We start from the raw sequence: 21977 nt of genomic DNA, 5'->3' as shown, positions 1-21977 counted from the left end.
GGGGTGGGATCTGAGTCACTGGCATTAGATCCAGTGCTCTGTTCAACAATTGGCACCTTGGGAAGAGAGACTCCTTCCTAAGGGGATCCTCAAGTTTTGAACGGCAATAGTGTAACTGATGTTTCTTAAATCAGTTCGTATTTTTTGAGTTTCTATCTCACTTTGCTTTTCTCTTCCTCCTTTTACAGAAAGTTATACAAAGTAACTGCTGGGTGTGGTTCTGTGTCTCATAACTTGCAGCAGCAAACAAAGATGCATCTAAGTAGATACATGCTTTGTAACTTTAAGGCGACAAGTTTTGTTCAATCTTGTCGTACCTCTGCTTTGTTCCCTTCTCTTCCTTTTCTCTTCTGAATCTAGTTTTGGTATGTTTCTGAGAGGGTTAGATGTCTCTGACAGATTCAACTCCTACAGGTTTTATGAAAACAGACTACCAGTGGAGAAGTTGCGGTGTGATCTCAGTATTGCTGAGATGAGACACAAAATGTGATGGGATGGCCAGTGACAGCATGGGTGTAGGCTCTGCCTTGGCAGGTGTTTTACAGGTCTCACGGAGAGGCTTTTCAGCTTACTTAGAGAAACTGAAATGAACCATTCCCCTTCACCAGTGTATGTACAGATACTTCCCAACTCTCTTCCAACAGGATTTTCAGTTCAGAGCGCTGAAGAAGGTCCGCATCTTTGATCCTCCTGATGATCTTCCCAAAGAGCGCTCCAGTCTCCTTGCGGTGTCTAACAAATACGGGCTGGTCTTTGCTGGTGGAGGAACCAGCCTGCAGATCTTTCAGACTAGAAATCTTCTGATGCAAAACCAGCTGGGAGAAGATCCCAATAAAATTGGTAAGGCACGCTTAAGTCTCATGGTCTTTGCAGAGATAGTTTTACGCAGGTTTCCGTGATACAGAGCTCTTGACTTCTGACACAGTCCTTGTACTGCTCTCTCTTGTGTTTGAAATTACCGCATTTTCTTATATAAGAAGGCAGGAACAATATTTGCTGTACCTCTAGCTGAAATGAAGTACAGTTGTTGGGAACATGTCATCAGGGTGCTGTGTGCTAGCTCCTGTTCAGGTGTCATTCAGGTTTGGTCACCTGTGCTCAGTGCCACACAGTGAGGTTGACTTTTCCTACCTGAGAATGTTCCCCTTTCCTTGCAGCCACATGCTGTCTGGGTAGCCAGGCTGTGATCCGTGAACCTGTGTATGTGTCAGGGATGTGTATGAGTGCAGGGACAGAGTTCTTGCACTGAGTTATCCACTCTGACTAAACAGCTGTCCTGCAAGAGAGAAATCGATTGCTGTTCCACCACCTACATGCAAAATGCACCTAAGCACACAATGGTTTTCATTCTCCTGTTGTCCTTAGTAACTCTACCACCTGAGCTATACATGTGCATACATAAGTAAAACCAAAAATCTGTCCACTTATTTTTCCTCCAGGGAAGGGACAGTGGAATTTTCTTTTCGTAGGAATTTGGCAACTCTTGTGACTGTATTGATAGAGACAAAGGGGTTTGCTTTCACTTGGTTTTGTACGTGTTAGCTTTGACAGTTGCTGTTAATAGGACTGGTGATTTTTGCATAAACTTGTTCTAATAGTATTGTTTTACAAGAACAACTCTTGCTATTTAAATTTATCTCCTTCATTCTGTCTTCCTTTCCTTTTGCATTTTAAGTGGAGAATGTTCAGAGTACTTCAGTTCCCATGAAGTTTCCTGTACAGCACCTGGCTCTAAGCTGTGATAATCTCACGCTCTCTGTCTGTATGATGTCCAGTGAGATTGGTTCCTTCATTGGCTTTTTTGATGTCCGCACGTTCTTAAATCAGGTAAAATATATGCAAAGTGAATTTGGTTTTTGGGGATTTTTTTGGAATACAGGAGGAGGAGAGTCGTAGCTTGGGTGGGATTTTCTGTCTCTCTGTGGGAAATGTCTTGTAAAGGAATTGTTCAGTAAACCCAAAACCCGCTTCTTGTTTTTATCAGTCAGTTTATAGGAAAGTCAAAACTGCTTTGAATGATGGCTTTGGGAGAACTTGGTTTTGTCCTCAGCTTCAACTGTCTCGTATGTTTGTCTTTCCTAAAAGGCAAAACAGCAGAAACGTGCATTTGCTTATCACAAACTGGCCAAAGACTCGGGAAGTGCAGCAATGGTCAGTGACCTGAAGTGGAACCCCGCTAGTCCCGCCATGGTGGCCATCTGCCTGTCCGATGGCAGCATCTCCGTCCTGCAGGTCACAGACTCTGTGAAGGTCTATGCCACACTGCCTTCCTCTGTAGCTGTTACATCTGGTGAGTGGCAGCCTCGGTTAGCGTACAGGATGTTGGACACTGAAGAGTAGAAGCAGATTGATAGGTGTAAAAAGACAGTTTGTTTGTCTAGGGACGTTTCTTAAAAAAAAAAAAAATCCTTCACAAAAAGGAAGGATGTAAACTCCCTGAGACTTGGAAAATGTGTTTCAGTGTAACTACTCTTTCACACTTGATTGCAGGAGCTGGATCTTGTGAATTAGTCAAATGTGCCCACCTGTGGTTTGTGCTATCTCAGGCTTGACTGTCATTTTCAGGGAAGCATGCAAATAAGAGTCATCATCTGTTGGTTTTTGATCTGTTTGGTCTTGCTTTCTTTGTGACAGGATGACTCCCTGTTTAATTCAGATTAATGATATTTTGCAGGGGGAAAACAATGCAGTTTTAATTTATTGGTCCTTCTTTTGTGGGACCTTGTAACTCTCCAGTTCCTTAGTGCTAATGAAATTCTCTTTTTTGCTTAGTGTGTTGGAGCCCGAAAGGAAAACAGCTGGCTGTAGGGAGGCAAAATGGCACTGTGGTGCAATATCTGCCTGTAAGTATTGTTGGTAGTAAGGCCTTATGTTTGTTCACCAGTTTGCAATATGCTTTATTTTCTTTGCTTTGCAAACTGCAGAATTTGGTCGGGTGGCATGTGTTGTGAGCCATGTGAAGCTGCCAAAGCATTCAGTAATATTTTAAGTGTCTCACGCTGATGCTGGGTTTAGTTTAAGGTTTGCACCTGCCACTGAAAAGTTTTGATTTCAGAGTGGCACATGATGGGTGTTAAAGAGTGGGTGAGTTGCTCTAAACCAGTTCCTTGGGCTTTCTGCAAAAGTTGCAGTTGGCTTTTTCTTTGTGTTTAAGAGTAGCTTTATTTGCAGAATCTGCAGGAGAAGAAAGTAATCCCTTGTCCTCCCTTTTACGACTCGGATAATCCTGTTAAAGGTACATATTTTTATTTCTTTGTAGCTTGTTTTCTCTTTTAAAATATTTTTACTCATTCCTCCTGTTGTTGTTTTAGTTAGAGCAGCTGTGTACTGTACTGCACTGGTTATGTAATTACAGTCTGATTTTTAAATATTTGGAAAAGAATAATTACATGCTTTATCTCTGGGTTGCATAGAAAAATTACCAGTTAGCCAGAGTCCTTGTCTATTTCTAGAATGTCTTAAATGTGCATTTTAAAAGCTATTTTTTTGCTCACTGACATGATAGACAGTACTGTCACAAGGAATCTCCCTTTAGCATGAAGATTTCTGAATACAAATCCCATTCACATTTCATGTGAGTTTCATCTCATCATTTTGACTCTTCAATAAAATGTCAAAGCAGTGAGTTTAGAAAAGCAGAAACACTTCATTTGGATATGCCAAAACATCATCCATGTTTGGAAACGCCTTGCCTTGCCTGTGATATCATCAAGCAAATCAAATACATTTTTTTTGTTTGTGTTTGAAATTTCTGGGATCAAATAGTTTTTCCCCCCCCCACCCCGATAAGATTGATGTTCAGCAGACAAATCGTTGAAATTCTTTATCCTGGTAGTTTAGAAGTTACCGATTCCTTGTTTCTTTGTTTGTCTTTTGTGTGCTGTGCACTGTTAAAATCAATATAGAAGGAGGTATCATTCTGAAGTGTTTCTGGCTGAGGTATTTGTTTCCTTCCCTTTCAGTGTTGGATGTGCTGTGGATTGGCACCTATGTCTTTACTATTGTATATGCAGCAGCTGATGGGACACTGGAAACACCTCCAGAAGTGGTCATAGCCATACTGCCTGTAAGTGCCAGCAAGTCACAGCGACAGAAGCGTTTGTTACTTGTACTTGCTTTTTACAAGTTGCTTGTCTTGTTCACATTGGCATCATGTAGAGTTGCAGTTTGGTACTACTGTAAATCATGGGATTGGGGAGGACTGAGTGGAGGAAGCAGGATCCACTTGAAAAACAGTCAGTAACCTGTTCTCTGAGATTATGACATGAAGGCTTCTGGCCACTTGAGAAGAAAACCTTGCCTGGTGTAGAGTCCTGATTTTTTTTTTTTTTTTTGTGTGTGTGTGTATTTTTGGGTTTGTTTTTTTTAGGTTAAGGAGATGTTTTAGGCCTGATTATATGCTTTTATTTAGTGTCAGGTTATTCATTGTTGGGAGGGGGTTGGGATGCAAATTCTCTGGTAGTGTCTTTTCTGTTCCTTTATCTTTTAGAGTAGGGTTTTGGTTTGTTTGCTCTGTTCTTTTGTTTTTCAAGTGATCTCATGTTGCCTGTTCTCTCTTGAAGTATGTGGCAATTATTGGTGTACCCTGATTTATGGGAGATACCTTCCAACACAGAAATCAAGTTAACTTATCTATGTTGGTCTTACAGAAAAAGGAAGAGAAGCGACCAGAGAAGTTTGTGAATTTCATGGAGCCTTGCTATGGGAGCTGCACGGAGAGACAGCATCATTACTTCCTCAACTATGTTGAGGAATGGTGAGTGGCAGGAATCATGGCAAGGTCTTTCCCTTGTTGTGCATGTCTGAGTGGTCAGTGCTGCTCTGTATCTTGTGTTCCTGCTCTTTGTAAATTACATAATGCCTGAATATGAGAGAAATTAAATGAAATGGTTATTTTCAAAATTCTTTGTGAAAGTACAGCTAATTTCTCCTGTGTGCTTTATCTCCATGCCAACATACTCATTTGGTGAGCATTCATATGATTTCATGCAGGTAAATAAGATTGTTTACAATCTGTCGTAGCAATTTCCTTTGAGGTTGTAAGCCATAGGTTGGGTAAAGCATGACTTTTTGTCTCACTTGTGTATCTGTATGAAGAAACTGTTCCTGACTTTTCAACTACCTGACTTGGACCGTCATTATTTATGAAGATACAGTGTCTGTCAAATCATTGGTTGGCAAGGAGATTCAGCCCCTGGTGACTAGTTTTAGATAACATAAAAATGTTTTACAGTGATGTAGCAAATGATGTTTCCCTCATCTTGGGAGGAAAAGTCAGCTTCATGTTGTTACACCTGTATTCCTAGTTACAAATTTGGGTAGCTGATAATGAGTTGTGGAGCTGGGGACCTTGCTGTGGATTGTCATGTTGGTTTTAATTTGTTTGTGTCCATGCTTACAGGGACCTAGTTCTGGCAGCCTCAGCAGCTTCCACAGAAGTCAGCATTCTTGCCAGGCAAGGGGACCAGGTAATATTTTTGTTCCTGTTGCAGTTGTGCATATATACCTCCTTTTTCTTGAAAATCTAAGCAAGTATAACCTATGTAAGACCTGGAATGAGATAGTATATTTTTAAAAAACACCCCAAAAACCAAACAAAAACCTTTATTTTTACATCTAAGTTGTACAGAATCTTAAGATAAACGTGGTTCTTAGATGAACAAGAGATCTGAGTGACACAAAAGAGAAAGGATAAACAGAAACAGCGTGTTGTAAGCCAAGTACTAGAAGTCTGTTTTTCATTTTTCACTTGGCAGTTTCAAAATTTGGGCAAGTTCACTATAATAAAGTGATTCATATGAGATCATCAATCGAAGTCAAACTTTAAAACTGTCTGACCTTAACTCTAACATGCAATGGTGTGTGAGAAGCCACACACAAATCTGCGACGGCCCTGATACTTCTGGCATTTGTTAATCTGACAGATTTAAGTCTAGCTTTTTTGCAGTCTTATGTTTCAACTGTAGTAGGCTAGAGTTCTGAAGAAGGCTGATCACAGGAAAGCAAGAGTCAAAATCATGATCTTACTTTTTGCAGAACTGGGAATCGTGGGTTTTGGAGGACTCCAGCAGAGCAGAACTTCCTGTGACAGATAAGAGCGATGACACTCTGCCTGTTGGCGTTGCTGTAGACTACACCAGTAACATGCCTATCCCAATCAGTAGGTCTCATTAGTTTTGTTTTTTTTTTGTGGAGTAGTCCAATCATAGCAATATATGAGATACTTTGAAGGGCAGCCTGGTTCTTGGGGTTCTAGGAAATTGTTCTGAAAGGGAGACTGACGCAGAGGATCCATCTTGCCTTTTCATACCAAGCCCACAGCACACGTGGGCTTACTTCTGTGTAAGGATTCAAATGGCAAAGTGTTAAATACAGTTCTTCCTTAAAGCTTTCAGCAGCCTGGGGTATTACACTAACAGACAAGGCAAAGCACCTGAGTTATGTCTGTGTTTCACAGAGCCGGGATAATAGTGAGTTTAAAGGAGTTGTGTTCTAACACCAGGGATTTCAGACTACCTGTGAGGTTTTCCTTACTCTTGTAGCTTATGTCATTTTGCAGAACTGTTCTGTAGGAAGTACGTTTGCACTGATCTAAGGGAAAAGTGGGTTAGTTTCAAAGACAGAAAAAGCAAAGATCATTGAGGTGACTGCGTAGGTTTTAATTCTGCATTAAAGCACAGGGCCTGTACTCACTGAACCCTGCTGTGCTCTACATTTAGCCAGTTACCTTATCACTGTACCTTCTGTGCTGCCTGAAGGCTCTTCAAAGCACCTTGTCAGAGGCTGGAGCTGAAGATACATCTAAGCTATTGTGTGAATTCTGAAAACTCTCCCTTGAAACCTGGAGACAGATTGAAATAGAGATGCCTTCAGGCAGAGTGGAAGGTTTGGCAGTCAAGAGTTCCTAAAGAGCACAGGAGGGTGCCGATTAACTGAGAACTTTACCTGGATAAAAAACTGCAGTAGGGAATGGAGGTCAAACTTTGTACTTGAACGCAAAATTGAATTTGAAGCATTTTCTCTGTTAATCTGTACAATTATTGGATTAAGGAATCTGTCGGGGCAGCTTTTTTTTAAGCCCAGGTTGTGCTGCCTTAGAGTTTTTAGAAAGGTTTTCAGAGAAGCTTTTTGCTAACAGATTCTCTGTGTTCTCACAGAGTGCAGTCAGCCTGGTTTTGGCTGCATGTTAATTGGCTTTGCAGTTCACAGCAAGTTTGGATTGCAAAGAAACCTCATTTATCCTGGAGCTGGTTCCCATGTGGAAACTGCCCTTCCCTAGCGTGCTTTTCCTGGACGACCTATTGGTAGAGAAACATGGCCATCCGCCGTGCTGCCTGACAGCCAAAGCGCTGTGATTATAGCAGATTTTTCCTGCATCCTAGACTTGTCAGGGTTTTTTTATTTAATTAAGGACAGTTAAACCATTACAGATTTTTTTTTTTTTAGAAATATAGGGAGTGGTTTGGGACCTTTAACAAGGACAGTTAAACCATTACAGATTTTTTTGTTTTTTTTTTTTTTAGAAATATAGGGAATGGTTTGGGACCTTTATGCTGAGAATATTTGAACTGAAGCAGACTCTAGGCTCAAAGCTGCAGGTGTGCAAAACACAAGTATTTTATATCAGAGGTTCAGATAATGATGTTTGTTTGATGTTGGCTTTCTTTAAATTTAAAAAACTTCTGATCTACCAGTTCTCTTTTGTACTTTATGTATATGAATATTAATGATGTGACAGAACTCAGTGGAAGGTGGGGATTGCTGAAAGGCATAGAGGATTGAAGGAGGGAGCAGTGTATAGGTGAAGAAAAAGGACTGCTTCAAAATATTAAAAAGCTTGGCATAGGAATTCGTGGGTGAAATTTGGGCTTTGTCATTCAGGAGATTACATTTGATTGTCAAAATAACCCTTAATCTATGAATTTATGAAGCATGAAGTCAAGAATAGGAAGAAACAAAGAAGGGAAAAAAAAGAAAATTGGGCGAGCACTGAGAAGCAAGTGAACAAAGCTGCAAGTGAAGGGAGAAACATAAGAAATACCATCCTAAGCAAGTCGTATGGAGGTGCCAATGCCAGTAGGAACAGAACAGGAAACTTTTTCTGCAGGATTTAACGTATGTGGTCTCTGGCAGGTGATGAGAAGACCCTTGCTCCAGCTCCAGTTCTGATCTTGCTCTCTACGGATGGCGTGCTCTGCCCATTTTACATGATCAATCAAAACCCGGGGGTCCGATCGCTTATTGTGACCCCAGAGCCATTGCCATTAGTAGGGGAAAGAGCTCCAAAATCAGCAGGTAAGTGTTCCAGTGGGTTAGGGAAACACTTGAATTTGTGGATCTCTGTCATCTTCATCTGTAAGTTTAGCATTCAGATATGTATGTTGTCACAGAAAATAATTTTTTTCTTTATAATGATAATGGGGAGAACTTCTCAAGTGTTTTGTGCTTCCAGGACTGTTCTGTCTTTTGCACATTAGTGTGAAATCCCTAGTCCTATTCATTATGCGGGATCTCACTTTGCAGACTGTGCACTTAAAGTCTACTGTGCAATCAACCTTTGGGGAACAGAGCCAAAGCAATTCTAGGAGGCCCTTTGCACCAGTTTGGGATGTGTGACTGGAACTGCAGCAGTGACTGCAGGTTCCGCTTGGGGACAAGGATCAAGCACTGTGCAGGCTTGGAGCATGGTCTGTGTGCTTTGAAGAGGTGATAGTTTTCCTCTGTTTGCCACAGGAGGCCGTGGTATGAACTAAGGTGTTTGGCTTCACCAGAAGTTTATTTAAACAATAGCTTTCTGCAGCATTGTGAAAATTGTTTTAGCAGGTGAAGAGTAGTAGTTTTATTGGAGTTATATATGTGTTGCAATATGCAGTGTGAAATAGGCAGTTTCCTATGCTGGGTTAGGCAGGTAAGCTGATTGTTTTGCTTGTCTGCATGCATGCAATAATAATTGCAAACCCATAATTTTCTTCCCTAAGCCCAAATTTGCTTCTCCTTCCCCAAATGAATGCTTGTGTTTGGCAGCCTGCCTCTGCAGCGCTGACTTGTGTGCTGACATCCTGTTTTATTTGAGATGGCAGGAACCTCACCAGAATCAATGGAGAAAGGTGAAGCCTTTTCACAGGGAATTCCAGACATCATTAATCTAGACAGACTGTAGTATTGATCGTGTCTTGGACTTTGTGCAGTTTCCGTGTCACTTACTGGGTTTGGGGATGGGAGGTTTGGCTCTGTCCTCTCTCATCCTCACTGTACGGTCTGTCCAGTGGGTGTCTGTCCCCATCAAATAGCATTTGGCCTTGCAATACCTTCTGCCATTAGCCAACGCAGCCAAATGAGTCTCTTCCTTCCCCCTTTGTCTTTCTGCAGGAAATACTGCCACAACTCCAACCACTCCTCCAACTTCTTCAAAGCCTGACACAGCACCAGGAGTTGCTCCTGCTGCACCTGCCTCAAGTCAGCCTCCTGCAGGGAGTGGAGCAGCTGCTTTTTCCTTTACACCTTCTGCTGTGAAGATGCCCAGCACTACCAGCAGTGATGCTCCGCCTTACCCCTTTGGCACTGATGCCTCCAAGCAAGCCCCGACTCCCAGTCTGACTGGAGCAGCAACGTTCTCTTTCTCCTCTGCTTCTCCTAAGGCATCTGTGACTCCTGCTCCTTCTGTTGGCACCACCACATCTACTGGCACCTCCTTTTCGTTTGGATCCATGAACTTTAAACCAGCTGCAGACAGCTCACCTGGGCCACTGCCCTCCACAACACAGAAGTCATCTTTTGCTTCTTTGGCTTCTTCAGTCAAAGTGAACCTCAATGAGAAGTAAATAGATACAGTAGTTAATGCAGTGGCTGGGTACTTGTTAACTTGTTCCAGGCATGGACAATGTATGGTGGTAGTTCTGAAGATGGTTTCTGGCTTTTTGCCCTGACAGCTGTTGTCCATCCTCGCAAGAAAGCGCTGAGGAAACCTCTCTTTATCCAAGACATGGCTGTCTTGGCTGTGAAAACCCTCAGTGCTTCCCATGCTAGAGGTTATGGGCAAAATATTAGTCATGGGATGATCCCAAAAATTAGACTGATAATTTGCCAAATTGCGAGAGACCTATTTTTTTTAATATCTTTGCTTCAAACAGTAATTCCAGGCCTTGGTTTGATGCAGATCATAATAATTAAAGAGACTCAGGGAACACTGGGATTTGAAATCCTTTATGTCTGGGACTGGTTTAGTGTGGTGATGATAGCACAAGTTTCCTTGTTTGTTGAAGGTTCCTTACCCCCAACCTGAACTCACAGAGCCGAGAGGAAGCTGTATCCATAACTGATGGATTTCTTTTCCCCTCCCGTGTTCAGTGGAGAAGGTGCCAGACCTCTTGGTTTTGTTCTAAAGTGGTTGCTTGGTCACTGAACACAAAATCTGAAATCTTCAAGGCTTGTTCATGCGAACTGAGAGAAAACTAGTATTGATTAGAAACTATGCAAAATGGATTTGAGTGTTGAGTGTTCTTAGATTTCATATAACCACTCTTCCCTCCTGAGACTTGCTCTCTGTTTTTAGAAAGAATGGTTTAAAGCATAGGGCTGTGTTAACTGTAGCTGCTTTCTACGGAGAGCAATTTTCATGTAGATGCACATAAGAAGTTTCTGATGGTTCAAATGATTATTTTTTAATTAGAAAAATATTTTCTACACCAGGGTCTGATGGTAGCTCCTCTGGCTTTTTAAATTTTATATTTTGTGTATAAAGCAAATGCCACACTTGTGTATTGGTTGAATATTTAAGTTGTCTGCCTTGAGGAGCTGAGTTTGCAGGTGAATAGAAATTCATATTTTCTTACAGAATTTCTGTTTGAGCCATGGTAGCAGTCTTTGTGGTTCCACATATTCAGAAATTATCCTGGATGGCTCTTTCCCACTGTTTCCAGAAGCTACACTTATAATTTTGTGTCTGGAGCTTGAGTTGCTGTTGATCCCAGAGGATGCTATTTCATTAGAACTTAGTGCTTCATTTTGTACGGGGAAAAACAGCCAGGATCAGTTCAGAGCTGAAGCATGTTCTGCTTTCTGTTGCAGGTTCACTGCTGTAGACACCTCTTCTCCCACTAGCACCAGTGGCCAATGCACTTCCACAATGTTTTCATTCTCAACCCCTTCAAAAACTCCTTCTGGAGGTCCTCTGGGCCAGTCCACGCCCCTCGCAGCCTCTCCTCCCGCACCACTGAAGGCTTCGAGCCCTGTGTCTGTGGCAGGTAGGAATCTGGTGCATATTGTTAAGAATAATGCATTACAAACAATGTTCTAAAAATTTTAGGACGTAGTAAACTTCATTTGGCTTCTTTCTTGTTTCTCCTGCTGCTGTTACTGATGCAGCAGACCTCATCATCTGCACACTGTAATGATGTGATGGACTTTGTACTGAAACTGAGAAGTTTTTCCATTTGGGCGCTTTGTTCCCCAGAGAGCCGTATGTGAAATGAATATATTCGGCTTCTTAAGTTCATCCAGAAGTTCTGGCATTTTTAGTGTGCTGTAGTACAGCTCTGATTACAAATGTTTCTGGGCAATCAGACAAATCAGTGCCTTATCTTGCATCTGCAGTGACTGGAGTTCAAAATGGTTACAAATGAGTTCAAATTAGATAGCACTACTTTGTTAGCAGAATAATATTCCATCTTTCAAATGATCCTGTGATTGGGGGTCTTCAGGAGTGGTACAGCCAAATTTTGGAGAGTGACAGTTATTATCATTAGCAGAGAAGTTTGCTGGGAGCAAAGCAGCACCTGGGGAAGGTGTGTTCTTGCACTGAGGCCCATACCACAATTGCTTTTGGATCTGACAGTGGTGATTATGGTTGTGTCTGATCATAACCTGTTTTCTCAAGCTTTGTATAAGTTCATAAATTACTGTTCCTCTTTTTAAGTTCCAGTGTCACGGCCTGCTCAAAGTATGCCTTCAGCTTCTTTACTACAGAAGACAGCTAAAACCACCTCTTCTGCACCAAAGCCAAGCTCTGCTCAGGTAACGGGAACTTGAGTGGATTCTTTTGGGGGTGAATGTTTTACATAGCCCCTGAATTGCTTAGAATTCATGGGACTGAGTGACTATTCTTAGGTCAAAGAATGAGCTAGCTTTTGACATTAAAATAATTTTAGTCTCACAGATTTGCTGCTATGTTCTTTGCATGTCTTTAGAAAGATGTATTTTGATATATGTCATCATGATCAGGGTTGTGTAATTCTTCTGATGTTACTGAAATGAGGGTTCACAGCTTTCTTTAATAAGCAGTCAAGGCATGCCTTAACTGTGTGTTGAGACACCGAGTTTGTTGGATATTAAAATCAGAGTAGTGATACAGAGCAGCACACACAGATTGCTTTCATAAACCTGTAGCCATGTATCTCCAGGTAGTCTGCAGTCCTTTTTCAAACATGCACAGGTTAGTCTCAGTTTACGGTGGAACTAGTGTTTATGCTTATGACAATTGTCTGCCTGGTGGCGGGGGGTTTTTAATATTCTAAGCCTTCTCTTGCTAAGGATATATCTCTAATATTGGTTTTGGGGTTTTGGTGGGGTTTTTTTCAGAGCAAAACAGCGCTTCCCAGCACAGCTTTAGAGAAACAGACCCACCAGTGGAAGGATTCGGACCCTGTCATAGCAGGAATCAGAGAGGAGGTGAGGTTTTCAAGCAGTTTTCTTCATTTTAGAAGCTGTAAGACCACTGTATAGGTACATAGACATTTTCATTTCAGCCATGTTCTGATGGTGTCTGCAGTAGTTTAGGAATCAGAATGGAAAATTTTCCCAAGATAATCAACCTGGTTTGTAATTACTGTTTGTATCCTGTTCAGTCATCTTTAATTTCAGTTGCTGTGCTGGAAAAATTGAGTATTCTTTCCTGTTAATGTTTAAGAAGAATTTCCTGCTTTGGCTGCAAAGTGACAGGTGTTTATAGTGGAGCAGAAACATTATCCAAGAGCTGTGACATTTGTTCCAGACCCTGCTATGTTTCAGTGGCTACAGTTTCTTCCCCTTGACTTTGTAGATTGCGCATTTTCAAAAGGAGATGGAGGAACTGAAGACCCGGACTTCCAAAGCCTGTTTCCAAGTTGGTACTCCAGAGGAAATGAAGATGTTGCGAACTGAGTCAGATGATCTTCACACCTTCCTCTTGGAAATTAAAGAGACAACAGAGGTGAGCAGAGTCTCTTCAAACAGTTTAACTCCTCAGCAATGACTGTTCTTCACCTGATGTTCCTACTTACCCTGTTAAAGCCGAGCTGATGTAGATGGAACATCTGACTATGCTGCTTTCATGTGGGGGTGACACGTGCATTTGTGCTTTCAGGCTGACACATGCAGAAGCCTCTGTGCTAGAGATGGCAATGAAAAAAAGTTGCTTTGAACCTTGACCCATCTCTTCTATTTCTATTTGCAGTCGCTTCATGGAGATATTAGTATTCTGAAGACAACCTTGCTGGAGGGATTTGCAGGGGTAGAAGAGGCTAGAGAACAGAATGAACGGAACCGCAGCTCGGGGTATTTGCACTTGCTCTATAAGAAACCTTTGGATCCCAAGAGTGAAGCACAGCTTCAGGTATGAAACATGTCAGCCGACTTCTAATCTAGAGTTTTAAATAAAATAAAACTAAGATTTGCGTGTGCGAGCGCCCAGCAGTTTTCTTCTGCCCTAGGTATTTGCTGCTTCAGCATAGTCTAGTATAAGTGTGATGGGTTTTGTTTTCCATGAGTTTGCAAGACATGCTGAAAATCCTCTCCTAAAGCTCCTCTGTGTTGTTGCCATTTGCAGTGATGATTCAAAACTGCTGCTGAAGGGAGGTAGTGCACCTGAGATCCAAGTCTATTGTAAGCTTAGAATGTGACTCTTGACATCATGTTCCTTCTCAGCCTGTGGTGTTTGCTCAGGGATTTCAATTAAAAGAAATTTTTTTTCGACACTTTTTAGAAGAGTTCTTGGAATTATTTTTATCTTCGACAAGTGCCTTATGAAATAATTTTGTGATGTATTATGACTTACAGAATTGTGTGGTTAATTTCATGGATGGTAGAGCATAAAGCTAAATGATATTCTGAAAGCTGGGGCATGAAGGAAGATAACGAGCAGTACTTAGAGCTTTTAAAGATGTGAAGGAGTAGGAGAAGGAACAGGAGGAAGAACAACAGGAAGACTGTGAGAAGTGGTTGGACTCAATTTTAAGGGTCTTTTCCAACCTGAATGATTCTATGATTCTATGACACTAGGGGTGAAGTTTTGGTTTTCATTACAGCTCTGGTGATGAGAGAAGGGGAAGTGCATTGGAATCTAAGGAGAGAGCTTTCAGGTCAACTGTCTGAAAGTTTACAAGAAAGACAGCTCATTCTGCGTCATCCCCCTTCTCCTGGGTGAGAAGAGCTCACTTAGTCAACTTTGTTTATTAATTTTCAATGAAGTTTTAAAGGTCCTGAGGCTTTTCTGATGTCCAGCCATATCCATTTGCTGTCCAGAGAGCTGCTGCTATGTAATGCTCCTAGTAGATACTGAGAGGAAAGCAGTGCTTGGTAGTGTGTAACACGAAGCCCACAGCGGTACTGGATTTGGTTTCAGGTTGGGTGTATCACACTAGAATTTCATGCCGTGCCTTCAGAACAGTTGTAGTGGAATTTTCCCCAAGCTGTGTTACTTGGCTGTTTCATTGTTGTATTTAAGTGAGTGTTCTGTTGAGATGAGTTGAAACCAACTGCAGTTTCCACTTGCATTTTACAAGATCAGAGTTCAAGGCATGTTCATGCCATGAGGGGCCGGTGGGATGACAATAACAAGACTGCACACTGGTTTTGTTTAGGGAGCAAGGCTTGTAGCCAGAGGTTTCTGGCTTGGTTGTGCCAGTTGTGCAACTGTGTGGTAGTGGATAAGTCACTTTTCTCTCTCTCTGCTTTTGTTTTTTTCCTTTTCTACCTATAAAAAAATTCCTTGCCTTAATGTGGGAGCTGTAAGCGTTTGTGAATGCTTTCATGAATCATAGTCTGTGAATGCTGGTATCCTAGAGCCATGCAAATAGCCTGCAAAGCTTTGATAACCTATAATTGTTAGAAGTCTCAACATTGTAAAATGGGAGCAAATGATTCATGTTCTGGAAATTAGATTTGAAATAAGGTTTGTTTTGTGTCATGCCTGATATTTGTAAAATCCTTTCCATAAGGACTTGGCAATGTTTTTAAACATTATGGAAAGTATTATTTATTTCTAGCTGAGAGCTGGGATAAAATGTCCAAGCCAAGCCCTGTGGGTACCCCATTGATTGATAAGTAGATTTTCACTATGTTGGGTTCTGTTGTACTATTGAAACTTCCCAGGCCGAAATATGGGAAAGTGCTGCATGGCTTGGACTGAATGAGCCCAAAGGGTCTTCAGCTTCTTCAACTGAAACTGAGGTTTCTGAAGTGAATTAAAAGCTGACTTTATTTTGCATGGTAGGAAATTCGACGCTTGCACCAGTACGTGAAGTTTGCAGTTCAGGATGTGAATGACGTTCTGGATTTGGAGTGGGATCGGCACCTGGAACAGAAGAGAAAGCAGAAGTAAGTAACTGAAATTGGAGTACAGAACAAATGTCAGTGGATTGGGCGTTATTCTGATCAACAGACAGAAGCCTTTATCCGTTTAACAGTGTAATCTTTTTCAAGGGGGTCTAGGAATAAAGGTTGGCTAAGACGCCTAATGGGAGGTATAGGCTCAGACTATTTGGCTTAGTGTGTGTTACACAGAGATGTAGCAAGCTTGTACAGTGTAAATAGTGCTTATAGAAAAAGTTATAAGTTTTGCAGAAATGAAATGTATCCATTGGCCGTAGCTAATAAAACCTTTCTAATAAGTAAAACATCTTGAAGTGAATGAGCTAAATGAATAAACTTGCAGCATATCCGAAGAACTATGCATTTGAGATCAACTGAACTGCTTTGGTGTTCAAACCAAACCATGTTTGACCTTATGGAGTTTAAGTAGCTAGAATCACTAAGCTACTCTGTGTACACCTGCCTGCTTGTGGCCAGATACATAGAATGATCCTTATCCCTGTCTCTTGATCTGATTGATGTCTTAAGGCGTCTGATAGTTCCTGAGCGAGAGACCTTGTTTAACACCCTGGCTAATAACCGGGAAATAATCAACCAGCAGAGGAAGAGATTAAATCAGCTCGTGAACAGCCTGCAGCAGCTCCGACTGTATAATCAGACATCTCAGTGGAGCGTTCCCAGTGACACATCTTCTCTTAGCAGTGCTCAAAGGTATGTGAAACACGAGTTCCTGACTGGTGTTGACGCCTCTTCTCTCTTGCCCCCAGCAATGTGCAAGGGTGCATCCTTCAAAGAATTATGTTTTGTGGACATGGTATGGAAGGACAAGATGTCCTAAAAATGATACTAAACTATGCCCAGGTAATACAGAAGGTCATTGGTTATATTCTGTGACATACTGTTCGATGATTATCAGAAATTTCCCCTAAAAGTTACAATTTTTATAGTAAACAGATAATAGAGATTCTAGGCTGAGGTACTGCTGGTTTTCTGTCTAAATTCAGGGGAAGAAGTGAATGGCTCTGAGAGTTTTCAGAATAATTAGAGATGGATATGTTTAAATAGCACAATATCTAGAGGAGCCAATTGTTCTTCTAGACAAGCCAATGGTTCTATTGGCTCCTTTGAACCTTTTGTTCACGATTTGGTTGGTTTCTTTCTGCTGATCATGGTTTTTCACTGCTCTGCCTTGTCCCAGTTTTGACAGTGACCTTGAAAGCCTGCGCAATGCCTTGATGAAAACTACCTTGGAATCACATGCCAAACCTCTGCCTAAAGTACCTGGTAATTTATTCTTTCTTCCTGGCATTTGAGCCATAAATGTGAATTACTTTTTTTGACTTGCAGTTGGATTATGGGCTAATAACTGTCTTTGGTTTTCCAGCTAAATTATCCCCTGTGAAACAGGCACAGTTGAGGAATTTTCTAGCTAAGAGGAAGACTCCACCAATTAGGTCTACAGCTCCAGGTAAACCTTTAGTTACCACAGAAGCCCAACATTTTTTTCCAGGAGGGTGATTTACCTGCTGTGGGAATCAGTCCTGAAGTTAGCTTTTTGGCTTCCCAACTCCTTAACCCCTACTTCTCATTTCCTGTTCCCCCACCTGCTCTCAGTAAGAATTTCCTTCAGTTACTGTCTTGCTGAAGGTTGCCTTTCCTGGCAGTTAAGAAGGCAAGTCCTATCAATGCAGGATTAAAACAAGCTGGTAGAAGAGCATCCTAAAATGTCTTGGCTCTTGGGCTGAATGGGACCCTCAGCTTCATACACAGACATGATTTTGTTTCTAACATTGCAGCAAGTTTGTCCCGGTCTGCCTTCTTGTCCACAAGATATTATGAAGATTTGGATGAAGTCAGTTCAACATCCTCAGTTTCCCAGTCACTGGAGAATGAGGATTCACAGGCTGTGGACCAGGAAGAAGAGGTTGCTCCAGTCCCAGTCCCTCGTCATGCTCCTGTGGTCCGTACTCCCTCTATCCAGCCTGGTTTGATGGCTCAGTCTCTGTCCTTTGGGAAACAGCACCCCTCCCTGGGTACTTTTCGTGAGTTTTTTTGCAATGTCTCTTGTTCTTTGTGTGTTCTTGTTGGTGTCTTTAACCACTGTATCCATTGCCAGTGCTTCAGCTCCTGGAGAGATGAGACTGCAGCGTGCAGATTTATATTGCCAGGTTTCCAGAAGCAGTCAGCAGAGTGGCATTGTAACCTCATGAACTTGAGTTAAAAGTGCTGAAATATCTTGACTCATTAACTGTGTTTTTCTCATAGCCTATTTCTTTCAGATAGTACTGACCATAGGTAGCACTGTCTTCCTTCAGTAATTTGCCTTAAGTGTATGCCATTATTTCTTAAAATAATGCCCAAAGACTAGGGAACTGAAGTACTGCTGCATTTGGTTGGTGTGGCCAAGGTTAGGATTCGGAGTGCAGTGAGTCACAGTACGAACTGCATTTGCATACACTGTTTTTCTTGGGTGAGAGATTTTTTTTTTTTAATCTCCTTAGTGAGAGAGAAAAATAAGGTGTCAGCAGAAGTGTCTGTAATAGGAAACTGAGAGTCATCTAATGCACTGAAATGACAGCTACTGAGACTCACTTGCTAAATTCATTGGGATATACAGAAACTGCCAGGGACAGATTGTGTTGATGGTTTAAAAGGCCTGTGTGCCAGTCTTGTCAGAAGGAAGCTGTGTACTTAGAGGAACTGTAGCAAAGGCTTTCAAGTGGCCCTGATTTGTAGAGATGTAGCGAACTGTAATATTTTTGTTTGTGGTTTTTTTTAGTGCCTACATCTTCAAACAGAATCATACCACAAGGGGCAGACAGTACAATGCTTGCAACAAAGACTGTGAAACACGGGGCCCCTGCTCCCACTGTCACTGTTCCAGCAACACAAGCAGCTGCTGCTGCGGCTCTGCGGAGGCAGATGGCTAACCAGTCCCCAGGTAAAAGGATGGCTAATTGCCCAAGTGAACTCTGAGCAGCTGAATGTGGCAGTGGTCTCAGAAGAGAAGATCATCAAACAAAATGTGATGCAGATCTGTAGCTGTTGCACCTCTGAGCTATCCAGTGTTTCTTTGTCTTCCTTCTTCCTTTAAGCTGCTAGTACAGAATGCCTGAGGAACTCCCAGCTCAGGTGTCTTTCTCTCTCATCTACACAGTGGCAGAAATGTTGACGACTCTTAGGAGATACTGGCATGACAATTGATCTATGTGCAAGAAACTCTGTTGGAGAACAGAGAAAGGATGTCACTGGCCTGTATTAATAACTTCATTGTTGGCTATGCAATTAAAGATTTGAATTGTAAAAGAATTTTAATATTGAGAAGTTAAAGGGGAACTGTTGAGTTAAGCCTTGGATCTGCTTGCAAGGTTTTGAGTTGACAGGAGAAAGGTTCCCCAGTTTAAGCTCTTGTTTGGTTTTGGACATTTCTCAGCGCTTCCCCCATGCGTCAGTGCAGAGAAGAAACAAAATTCAAATATGGGTAGAGGAGTTGACTTAGTTTATTTTCCTTGCCCAAGGAGAGCATAAGTGCAGAAAGTGGACCACTGATATGAATTCTGGCGGAGGCTGGGGTGTAACTATGCTGGTCATTTCTGTTCACCTAAGATGTTACAATGTAGATAAGGGAAAATTAGTAAGAATAATTAGATTTGGTCAACTAACAAGGAAAAATGTACTAACTATATATAAAGCTGTCTATATCTTTGGTGTCCCTGCTGAAGGTTGAGATAAACGTTTTGGGCCAGATATACCACATATGTTCTAGAAACTTGCATGGATTTCTTCTGTAGTTACTCATAGGCACCATATTGAATGAAATGCTTGATATGGAGATCATCTTTAACTCTTCCCCCTCCCTTTTCTTTTTTCCTTAAAGCTGTAAGCACCTCCTTGACTGAATCAACTCTGAAGAACGTTCCTCAGGTGGTGAATGTGCGAGAACTCAAGACTGGTGCAGTGACTCCAGCTGTCTCCACAGTGATAGGGTGAGTGGGTGCTCCCCTTCTTTCTGGTCGCCTTCGGTAGCACTTGCAGTAGAGCCCATCTGCCGGTGGGGAGCAGTGGTAGCATTTTACATAGTCTGACTGTGTAAGGCCTAAAGTGGATACATTTAGAGGAGAGTATTGGGTTTGTGGAATGAAAGGAAGAAATATTTTCTTTCCAGGTCATTCGAGGATTTGCTAATGGCTTGTCCTGAACAAATGATAAGGCCAGTATTAACCTCCTTCTCCATTAGTCTGTGAAAGGTATTTTAGTGCATCCCCTCCTCTTAGGATCCAGTGGTTTCACTGCTAATATGTGCTTTGGATCTGGTATCTCTCCAGTCACTACCTCTGTTCTGCCTCTTTCTGTGAGGGAGGTGCACCCCTCTGTTGCTGAGTGTGGTCTGTGAGCTTAAGCTGTCCAGATATTGTTCCTTCTACTTTGTCATCCATTACAGAGAAAACCTTCTCTGGAGTTATGCCTCTTCTGTCTCTTCCCAGATTCACCCCCTCGGGGAGGGAGAGCTGTGCTCTGGCTCTTCTGGAAACTTGTCTTAAATTTTTTGGCATAAGAATTTTGACTGAAGGGGCTTATCACTTTGGAAAAATACAGAGCTGCAATGTTGTCTTCTGGTATTAACCTTGAATTTGTTCAGATTTCTTGTGAGTTAGCTGTAACACTTGGCTTTCATACTTCTCTGCCTCCTACAGACAGCAGCCAGCTCAGCTCATTCCAGAGATTTCTGTCTTATCACCAGGCTTTGTCACCAGCCACAGAACTGGTCCTTTTCTCTGTCATTGTAATGACCTTGAAACTGTCTTGGCTTTAAGTTCCTACTGTTGCTTAAGACCAAGGTAACACGTGGCCATTTCTGGGCTGGGGAGGCAAGAGCACTACTGAAAAATCAAAGCAAAGTTGGGCTTACTGCATAAGGCAGGATAAACTCACAGCATACCTTGATTATAAGTCCACGTGGAGTTGCAGATGCTTTATCTGTATAGCTGTGGGCTATATGTGCAGCTCCTGGAACAATTTCTGTTGCTGCATCACTTCTGGTTTTCATACGTGTGTATACTCTTCACTGTCAAAGAAAAAATGTGAAATTCCTTTGATGCAGCTTTTCAAAAAGGGAAGAGGCTTTTACAGTGGTGGTACTCACCTGCTGATCTCGAAATTCTTCATGGTTTCTTCTGCATTTTAATTGGGAAACAGTGTAGGAGCTTTTTACTATTTTATTTTCTCCTAAAAGTCATAAACTGAGAGGGAGAAGGGCAGTGGTACATCTTTTGAAAGTAAAATCTGCAAACAGCTGTGCTTGGGAAATTTTTTTTAAAAGCGGTGTTATGACCAGCAAGAGTTCTCCATGCTTTGTTCCATCAAAACTACGATGAAAAAGGTAGTAGAGTACTGGCTGAACATAGACCAGGATGTGAGCAAGTGATACATATCTGAGATTGGTTTTCACTTGCACTGTAGTTAAAGATCTGTCTTACTTTCAAGTAGTTTTAGACTGGCAGTATTGATTGATATCTCTAATTTATAAAGCACCAGCTAGCTTGATGTCTTGAAGGGTTTTTACAATCTTATTTTATAGCTGACTTCATAAAAATGTACTCTTTAAAAATTCTGCCCAAAAGAACCTATGCCTGCCAGTCAGATTCAGCACTGAAATAAAGAGCATTCACCCAGCAAAGTTAATTCATCAGTTTTTGCTACTTCAGATATCCTGGCTGTCTTTTGCCGCCACAGCACACTCTTTGGGTTGTTAAGCAGTAATGATTTTTCAGTTGTTATCAGTTGCTTAACGGCCTTTGGCTGGGTGTTGTTGGTGGTCCCAGTCCAGTTACTCGTACAGAGTTTTCAGTGCAAAAAAAACCACATTCTCTCCACAACTGAAATCAAAACTGGCATTTTCATAGTCTTGTTGGAGAAACTGTGGGTCGAGTGATCTTGAGACTTTTCTGGGGAAAAGGTTCCATGCCATCGTGAGTTTCATAGACCTTCTGTTGTTTTTTTATCTTGTTCAGGGTTCACATGAACTTGACATTTACAGCTGCACCTTCCCAACATGGACTTTTTCCAGTGCTAATCTGAAGTTTTCCTTGTTTGTGTTACTTTTGCTCTGCACAGAGGGCAAATCCAGGCCGTGCAACACAGAGTGCTTCTTGCTGGAAGGAAGGACTTATTAGTAACACAAAGCTGTAGAAGGCCCTAAACCCTATCCAAGACCAAATTCACTACTGTCTGGGATTTGCAGCTTCAGACCTTTCTATAGGATAGAGTTTGCTTATTGCTTTAGGGAACACCTGGCCTGAGTCAAGATAGAAGGAGCCTGCTAGGGTAAGAGAAAGCTGGCCTTTGCCACTAAGAGAATGCAGTCAGTGTTGAATCTGAGCTTCTGAAGGGTTCTGGTGGTGGCCATTCAAGCT

General features: G+C 41.8%; 1 protein-coding gene across 1 annotated transcript in view; it reads left to right on the top strand.

Moving 5' to 3' along the window:
- Positions 1-644: 644 nt before the first annotated feature.
- Positions 645-21977, top strand: part of NUP214 (nucleoporin 214kDa) — a gene marked incomplete at its 5' end in the record, with an annotated part of 42028 nt that continues 20695 nt past the window's right edge. Inside the window, 23 exons of the mRNA XM_010073208.1 lie at positions 645-840; positions 1676-1827; positions 2086-2290; positions 2773-2843; positions 3172-3235; positions 3963-4066; positions 4650-4756; positions 5402-5468; positions 6037-6160; positions 8134-8295; positions 9370-9817; positions 11068-11243; positions 11921-12012; positions 12577-12666; positions 13037-13186; positions 13430-13588; positions 15467-15570; positions 16093-16275; positions 16763-16848; positions 16949-17032; positions 17361-17606; positions 18344-18505; positions 19442-19550. Coding sequence (XP_010071510.1) covers positions 645-840; positions 1676-1827; positions 2086-2290; positions 2773-2843; positions 3172-3235; positions 3963-4066; positions 4650-4756; positions 5402-5468; positions 6037-6160; positions 8134-8295; positions 9370-9817; positions 11068-11243; positions 11921-12012; positions 12577-12666; positions 13037-13186; positions 13430-13588; positions 15467-15570; positions 16093-16275; positions 16763-16848; positions 16949-17032; positions 17361-17606; positions 18344-18505; positions 19442-19550 — 3341 coding nt within the window. The remainder of the gene's footprint in view (positions 841-1675; positions 1828-2085; positions 2291-2772; positions 2844-3171; positions 3236-3962; positions 4067-4649; positions 4757-5401; positions 5469-6036; positions 6161-8133; positions 8296-9369; positions 9818-11067; positions 11244-11920; positions 12013-12576; positions 12667-13036; positions 13187-13429; positions 13589-15466; positions 15571-16092; positions 16276-16762; positions 16849-16948; positions 17033-17360; positions 17607-18343; positions 18506-19441; positions 19551-21977) is intronic.

The sequence above is a fragment of the Pterocles gutturalis genome, unplaced genomic scaffold (genome assembly GCF_000699245.1).
Source record: "Pterocles gutturalis isolate BGI_N339 unplaced genomic scaffold, ASM69924v1 scaffold6992, whole genome shotgun sequence".
Lineage (NCBI taxonomy): Eukaryota > Metazoa > Chordata > Aves > Pterocliformes > Pteroclidae > Pterocles > Pterocles gutturalis.
This window is presented reverse-complemented; position numbering and strand designations above follow the sequence as displayed.